Source organism: Triticum aestivum, chromosome 7D (assembly GCF_018294505.1).
Source record: "Triticum aestivum cultivar Chinese Spring chromosome 7D, IWGSC CS RefSeq v2.1, whole genome shotgun sequence".
NCBI lineage: Eukaryota > Viridiplantae > Streptophyta > Magnoliopsida > Poales > Poaceae > Triticum > Triticum aestivum.
Genome location: NC_057814.1, coordinates 323,743,385 through 323,752,063, shown reverse-complemented (window position 1 = coordinate 323,752,063; position 8,679 = coordinate 323,743,385). Strand labels below are relative to the sequence as shown.

The window sequence follows — 8,679 nt, the reverse complement described above, 5'->3', positions numbered from 1 at the left end:
GGTCGAACTGATGTCCTGTTAGAGATAGAAGGATCTCTTCATGTCTCCAGGGTCGAGCTGATGTCATGTTATGTGCATCCTAATGAGACCTGCGGCTTTCAATTCTTACAACTGAATCGGGAGACACCTTTTCATTGGGTTCAGTCTGCTGTACAAGTGCCTTGGGATCCCGGTGGTTCGGCTTGGATTCGGCTTGAGGGCAAGCCGAATGTTATGAAGGGTGGATTGTCAGCGACTTCCCCTGTCCTGGGTTGGATTATGAACCGTTATTGGGCCTTGGGCCTAAGCAGAAGCTATCAAAGTTATCAACTACATATATACATCGGACGACCGCGAGCAGACTTGGCTTGGATCGGAACAGCGGCTTCGGCCGAGGCGTGTGTGTGGCTGTGTTCTCGTCTCCTCGTACTATTCATCTTCCTCCACTACTTTTCTCCTTTGATTCCATTGATTAGCATTGAGTTCCTTCATAGATGAGTTGTAATCTCTGAATTCACACAATTTAGTAGTGAGATCCTCACATTTATCCCCTAAGAAATGATCATTTATACTTAAAAAACTCTAAAGTTTAAAGTTTTTTAAGGGTTAATTGAGTAGCGAGATCCTCACATTTATCCCCTAAAAATTGATCATATATACTTAAAAAACTCTAAAGTTTAAAGTTTCTCAAAGGGTAATTGAGTGGTGAGATCCTCGCATTTATCCCTAAAAAAAATGACCATGTATACTTAAAAAACTCTAAAGTTCGAAGTTTTTCAATGGGTGGACAACTAGAGATGCAAGTCCCAACTAGACCGTGGTCCTTTCTTCATTCACTGTCTGTCCTTCGGTCCCTCCTCTCATTTCCCTCGCCGCCACCTCCTCCAACGGCTCTCCTGTCCGCCCACATGCTTACACCGCCGCCGGAACCCTAACCCCCACAATGCCGCGCCCCGCCACCTCGCTCCGCGCTCCGAGCCGCCGCCGGCGGCTTCTGGAAAACCCCATCGCCCCCGCATCCGTCAACTCCTCCTCTGCTACCAGCGGTTGCCGAGGCGGGTCCTGTACCCCGAAGCTGCGATGGAGCGTCAGGGAGAGCCAGGAGGGCGTCAGCGAGCAGAAGGCGCCGAGGGCTTCGTCCGTGAGGCGGCTCGCGGCCGCGGTGTGGCGCCTGTGGCCGCCGGAGGAGGCGCCCGCCGCAGAGCACCAGGGAAAATCTCGTGTCGGCCTCGAGGTACATAATGCCATCCCTATGACATCTTCTCCAATGAAGAAAATGCTAAACCCTGGATGAATTATAGCCAACTGTATGCTCGAATTATCGCTAATGTCGTCGCTAATCTGGCGTACCGGAGGTGAATCTGGGACGCCGATGCCCGCATTAAAGCGCCCTATCTAGTGCACTACCGTACAACCATCCGTTCTTGCTCGTGGTGGGCAGCAGTTAATGGCCGGCCGTTGAGGCGTCGGGTGCAACCAAATCGAAGCATAGATCCCCACTTTATTGGTGTTAGCTATGCGAGCGATCGTTGGGAGTGGCATTAATATTGGCCGCCCGTCCATGGGCGCATTTCTTGTGAGCTAATCTTGCTCATGTGATCTTCCCCTCTTCCCTTTATGAGATGGAGGAGAGAGAAGAGAAGCGGGCTACTGATTAACAGCTGGCTGTAGCACGCGCTCCTAAACACTTTGTGAAAATGGGAAGTGGGCCATGTATCAATAAAATAGTACATATTCATATGCAACTACTGTACTTGCCGGCTATAAGCTTGACTATAGATGATGTGGCAATATTGTATAGCCAGCAGTTGGCTATACTATTAACCATGCTCTTAGTGGTTGCTATCACCTCACCAGGTGGTTTAGTGTAAAGTGCTACTCTGTGATTGTGACAAAGAGAAAGTTTGGGCTGAGAAGTTTCCTCTCACCATTTTCTCCACTCATGTTGTATTTTAAAGTGAAGTGCCTAATTCTTACAATGCAGTAGAAAATTTCTCACGGTCCAGTTAGTTAATTATGTAAATTGCCAACTATATCTAGTTTTCAGCTACCATGTTGCTGCAGTCGATTAAGTGAGCAACACATTCTTCCTTGTCTGTTGGGGTTCAGAAATATCTGATCAGTGGGTTGGCTCATGCTGATTTAATTCGGAGGGTGTTATGCGGTCCACTGAGACTGTTCTTTGCTGAAAAAGTCTGGCTGATCCCAAGCAGTGGGACTGCCAGAGTTTTATCGGCACATCTTTATATAACTGTTGTCTTCGTATGCTATGTGTTTTCTTTACTGAGAAGTTATGATAAATCGTAGATCTTTTTTCATTTAGCCATATAACATCTTGCTGCTCTGACCGAATGAAAATGAAGGATGATTGCTCATTAGACTTTGACAATTCACTCACTTCTTGGTCACATTTACTTGTATGGCAGTTTATACCGAGACATCTGCAAGTCCAGCTTCTCAGGAAGGATCATCTTGGTCACAAACATGGTCTGAAGGTTGAGACTTCAAGCCCCAATTCCGTTTTGGGGCAACACAGCGGAGAGCTCCACAAAGTAATGCTAGAAATTACTTCGTTAAGCTCCTGTGGCTTTGACTCATTCGCGGCTTGCTCATTGGCACCTAAACTGGTGTATAATTAATTTTGTGGATTTAATTGTGTAGGTTAAACTTCATCTCGCCTCAGCTTTGATGCCGATCACTGGCTTGGAGAATGCAACAAAGTGGAAGTCTGAGAGCGTATGTGATCGCCTCAGCTTTGGTGCCTATGTGATCGCCAACCAACTTGATCTCATTGAAAAACAGCAAGGGCAAACTCATGCTAATATAATCCAGATGGAGCTCCAGCGTGCACAAGATAGGGTGGGCAAGCTAGAAGCTGAGCGTGTTTCAGCTAAGAAGCAGCTTGACCGCTTGTTGGAGAAACTGAGGGAGGAGAAAGCAACCTGGCGGAGGAGAGAACACAAGAAGGCCCAATCCATTCTTGAGGATATGAAGGCAGACCTCGACCATGAGAAGAAGAACCGGAGGCAACTAGAGAACATTAACTTGAAGCTTGTTGATGAGTTGAAGGAGGTCAAATTGGCAGCCAATAATCTGTTGGAGGAGTATGACAAGGAGAGGAAGACACGGGAAATGGCCGAGGAGGTGTGCAACAAACTGGTGAGGGAGGTCGAGGAACAAAAATCCGATATTGAAGTCTTGGAGCGGGACTTTGTGAAACGGCGGGAGGAGGTGGATGAGGACAGAAAGTTGCTACAGATGGCCGAGGTGTGGCGGGAAGAGCGGGTGCAGATGAAACTTGTGGATGCAAGGCTCACTCTGGAAGACAAATACGGCGAGCTAAGCAAATTGCAACAGGATGTTGAGGCCTTTGTCGCCTCTTTGGGTTGTGCCAAGGGAGACAGCAGCATTCTAGTACGAGAAGCAGAGAAAATTATAAGGGAAATTAGCTTGGTGAGGGACCTGGAGGTTCAATTCAAGTATGAGCCGCCTGCAGCATCGGAGGAAATATTAGCCATATTCAAGGAGCTCCGCCCGAGCCAAGAGCTCGGACGATGCAAGGTGCAGAGGTCTTCACTAGATGAATTAGAAATTCAACAAGCTAGCGGCCAAATGGCTGACGTATGCCTGGAGAACCTAACCAATAGAAGCCCTTGCCAAGACAGTGAAATAGAAGATGAGAGCAGCTGGGAGACTACAAGCCACAAAGACTTTCAGGGTTCAAGCTTTTCACGGAACGGGAATGGAAGCGAACCTTCAGTCAACAATGTATGTGACAGAATTTCCTGGACGAGTGGAGACAATTCGGAGGAGGTCTGGCAGAATGACCTGAGCAATATCAAAGTTGTGGAGCACGAGAAGAAACAGTCGGCAATATCAAAGTTCTCGAGGCCTCGGGAAAACCATGAAATCCACCAGGTGGATGTGGAGGTGGATCTAATAAACTCGTTGAACAGACGTATGTATTATGACGCTGGCGAAGCTGCAGATCGGGGTATGGGACAGAGCTCCCCGAGCATGGGACCATGGAGCTCGCGGTCGCCGGACTCGATGAACCGTGGCTTCAGAGGCTGCATGGAGCTGGTCCAGAGGCACAGCCTGAAAGCAAAGCTTCTAGAAGCTCGGATGGAGAGCCAGAAGATCCAGCTCCGCCGCGTGCTCAACCATACAACCTGAAGCTGCGAAGAACTCTTGTTACCTGCAATTTATATATCGAATACGCACGAGTATGCGTATCATATATTAAAGGAGAGGGAAAGCTCCCCAATGTCACATTTTACATCATATGTACAAGCGGGCAAGCCGCATCCACCTCGCATAGTGTACTACACAGTCACCTGCAATTTCATTTAATCTACGCCATGAAATAAGTCCATCTCTTGTAACGTATAGTGTACTACACAGTTAGCCGTATGGTAGATTCCTATGCTCATCTAGCCCTAGTTCAAGTGCCACTACATTTGAAACAAATCTGTAGTAATGCGTCGTCATTGATGTGTGATCTAACGACGTCGTGAGAGGTCAGGGCCTCCTCCATTCCTCACTCCTGTTAGCTGGTCAGGCTCGGCCACCTTGCCACCCCCACAATGTGAGAGAGATGGAGAGATACGAGGAGCAAGAGGTAGACTCTTCCGCCTCCATCCCTTCCTCTATGTCGCGCGCGAGGGCCAACAGCGCTCCACTTTCTCCACCCTTACCGCTCTAATTTTCCATCCCTCTCTTGGCTGCGGCCTGTTTGGATTTTATTCACCCATCATCCTCTTCGCCGCTCTAATCACAGTCCAAGAGGGATGGCAATTTTGGCAAATGGGATGTTCCTTTGCCAAAGGTAATTCTCAGTGCAAATTCTTGTTGTCAACTTGCTTTTTTCATGAATATGCAAAGCTTGCGTATGTTTCATTAATAGAGGGTACAGTTAAGTTACAAGGCACTCTGGCACCAGTCCAAAACAGAGGACGAGAGCGCGGGGGGGGGGGGGGGGGGGGGGCACAGCGGTTGATTGCCACTCGACTAAATATTGCCACCCAACCTAGCCGCCGCACCTTGCAACTTCCCCTCTCCTCCTCAACCCCTTGCCGCTGTCGGAGGATGCGGCCGGGCTAAGCACGTGTCGCGGACGGCGGTGGTGGGGTAGCTCTCGCGGCGCGCGGTGCCTTTCCCCGGTGGTTCTCGGCTGTTGCGGCGGCGGTTCCCATCGCCGGAGTCCTCCACTGAGATGCGGTATCACATGCCCTGCTGAGGTGCGTATGTTGGGGTCCGATGTTGGCGTCCATGCTGGTCCCGGGAGCAATCGACCCCTCTTCATGACATAGGCAGCACGCCGTCTACGATCTAGAAGTCCAGATCCGACAAGCACCGGCCCTCGGCCAGGCCTGATGCAGACTTTCCTTAGCGTCAGCTTGTGACGCGCCCCAGCGGCTCCGCTTGGCATGTTAGCGTTCCTGCAGCGGCCAGTACCAAACTGGTCTGGATCTGATGGGCGTGACCCCCGCGCCCCTGGTGTGAGCCCTCTCTGCTTCGAGGATGATGGCATGGGTGGTGGTACATGCGGGTCAGCCGGCCTATGTGTTTGGGAGGCGAGACGGCCAGCGAAAGTTGGGCTCGGATGCAGTCCGGGCCATTGACGACGGTGTCTATGGGCATATCGTTGCCTTGTTGAAGGTGTCAATGCGGTCGTTCTCTTCTTTCGAACTGTATTTCTCTAGGGGAATACCTAGGACCATCAGAGCGGACGATGATGTCACTCTTGTGTCGTGACTATCTTGAGGGCATCGTTTTGGAGATGGTTTGGCTGATGGGACCAGTGGTATGCACCGTTGCTGCAGCTTCTTTGTCTCTCCGGTGCCTAGATGTGGGTGGATGAGGCATGGAGGTGATGGCAGGCATCAGTGATCTTTGGTGGCGGCGTTACATCATAGTGGAGATGGTGCGCGACGACAGTGCTGCTGAGGCTGGACGTGCAGATGGTCAGGCCATGGCGGAGCTTATGGAGGCAAGTTGCAGCCATGGCGGTGCAGTGTCAGTTCATGGTGTATTGTTTGGGGGCCAATGGCCATGCACAAATTATATCATTGATGTACATTTGCGACAAAGGACTAGGACCGTCAAAGCGTTCCCAATATGGGATTTTGGCAGTGCCAACCTCTTTCAACAGTTGATCTACGTCACACGAGTGTCATTGGTTCTTGGCTCTGTAGACTACACTTGGCGGCTATCCAAAGTCCGGATCATGGACGTACACATCATCTTCATTTTGGTCAGTAGTTGCTCGACGTGGATCACCGTTGCTCTATTCTTTTCTTCCTTTTTCTCCACCTAAACATAACTTCGGTCTTATATGACTTTGCTATTCGGCGGCGTATTTCTTTATGTGTGTGCATTGACATTGGCTGTGTGCATCTTTGCTATGCAGAGGCCAGTGTTACTCATTGTGTTTTGTATCCTCTTGATGCTACATTCTGAATCAATAAAAACGCCCTTTATCAAAAAAAACTTCTTTCAGGTTAGGCATGTTGATGTAGAAGAAAAGTTCAAAGTTGTACAGATTGGCACGAGAAAAAGTAAGTCATGATAAGATTTTTTTTACTGGAAACTGTGGGGCATTACAAGTACAAATAGAATAGGAATTACAAGTACAAATACAAGGATTACAAGTTGTAACCAGGGGGACTAAAGTAAGGAACTAGAAAAAAGAATAAAAGCAACAAAGAACCTCAAGGAGGTAGAAAAGATATCCATCTCAAGAGTTCACCCTTGATAGCAAACTTAATTTTGTACTGCATAAGGGTGATGTCATGAATGAAGGCACTTCTCCATCCTGAACGCTCTGCCATTTCTAATAATCCAGATATTCCAGCAAGCAATGAAAACCACTTCAGTGAAGAAAGGCTTGTCAAAATTTCTCCTGGCCTGGATAACCAGCTCATTCATTGAGTCACCAGATGACCAATCTATCTGAAGATAGTTCCACACCCTCACACTGAAATTGCAGTTGAAGAACAGATAGTACCTTGTCTCTCTGGTCTGCAGAGGGCAGAGCACACAATTCGCTCCATCTTGTTGGGAACGTAGCATGCAATTTCAAAAAAATTCCTACGATCACGCAAGATCTATCTAGGAGATGCATAGCAACGAGAGGGGGAGAGTGTGTCCATGTACCCTCGTAGACCAAAAGTGGAAGCGTTAGGTTGACGCGGTTGATGTAGTCGAACGTCTTCACGATCCAACTGATCTAGTACCGAACGTACGACACCTTCGAGTTCAACACATGTTCAGCTCGATGACGTCCCTCGAACTCTTGATCCAGCAGAGGGTCGAGGGAGAGTTCCGTCAGCACGACAGCGTGGTGAGGGTGATGGTGATGTGATCCGTGCAGGGCTTCGCCTAAGCACTACGACGCTATGACCGGAGGAGTAAACTTTGGAGGGGGGCACCGCACACGGCTAAGAGAACAACTGTTGTGCTTTGCGGTGCCCCCTTGCCCCCGTATATAAAGGAGGGGAGGAGGAGGCTGGCCACCAAGGGGCGCGCCAGGGAGAGGGGAGTCCTACTAGGACTCCAGTCCTAGTAGGATTTGGCCCCCCTTTTTTCCTTCTTCCGGAGGGGGGAAGGGGGAAAGGAGAGGGAGTAGGAGAAGGAAAGGGGGGCGCCGCCCCCTTCCCTAATCCAATTCGGCCTCCTCCTTTGTGTGGGGCGTGCCAGCCCCTTGTGGGCTGGTTAGCCTCCCTCCTATGGCCCATATGGCCCATATCTTTCCCTGCGGGGTTCCGGTAACCCCTCTGATACTCCGGTATGTACCTGATAACTCTGGAACCCTTCCGGTGTTCGTATACTACGTTCCAATATATCAATCTTTACCTCTTGACCATTTCGGGACTCCTCGTCGTGTCCGTGATCTCATCCGGGACTCCGAACAAACTTCGGTCACCAAAACACATGATGAGGACATCAATACCATTGTTACACCCACAGCCCCTGCTGCTATACATACTGGACCAATTACTAGAGCTCGCGCACGCCAATTAAATTGCCAGGTACTTCCGTTTCTTCGTAATGATTCTAATGTTCATGAGAATATGATGCTGCCTAAATTGGATACATTTGTTTTGCTTACAAATGAAGGGCCTAGCCTTGAGAAGGATGAACATTGGAGCAAGAACAAGCATGGAGATGATGGCATGCGCATGGGGAACAAGAACGGAGTTACAAGTGATGATTTCAGGACGTTGAAGCCACCATAATGCGTGCATGAAGCCTTGGACGAAATATACAAGATGCTACTTCATAACTTTCGTCCAGAGGCTATTCTAGGTGCTGCGTCACCTTATTATTGGGCCAGGCCCATGTAATTTCGAAATACTTGAGTATAGGCTGTTTTTAGAGTCCGTATGTGTGGGGAAACAAGAGATAGGGTTGGTTTCGGACCCCTTCCCCAAGGGCCACGAAATTCCCCCCTCTTCCTCCATATATACAGCCCTTAGGGCGTCGTTTAGACTTTGGGTTTTGTTTAGATTAAAAGTTCGCCATAGCTGCAACTTCGCGTACTTCGTTTGTGTTCAACGACCAGACAAAGGCGTCACAGAACCCCACCTTGATCAATAAAGCTTTCATCTTATATTCGCAATATCCAGATTGCAATCTCAGTTTCTTGCTTGTTCTTCGTTTGCTCGCAGGAAACAGACCCTCGTGGTCAGGTTGATC

General features: G+C 49.1%; 1 protein-coding gene across 1 annotated transcript; it reads left to right on the top strand.

Moving 5' to 3' along the window:
* Window positions 1–800: 800 nt before the first annotated feature.
* LOC123166872 (synaptonemal complex protein 1) lies at window positions 801–4,352 on the top strand. Its single transcript, XM_044584680.1, has 4 exons — window positions 801–1,213; window positions 2,406–2,531; window positions 2,641–4,173; window positions 4,313–4,352. The coding sequence occupies exons 1-3, from the start codon at window positions 923–925 to the stop codon at window positions 4,153–4,155; spliced, it is 1,932 nt and encodes a 643-aa protein (XP_044440615.1). The 5' UTR covers window positions 801–922; the 3' UTR covers window positions 4,156–4,173; window positions 4,313–4,352.
* Window positions 4,353–8,679: the final 4,327 nt, after the last annotated feature.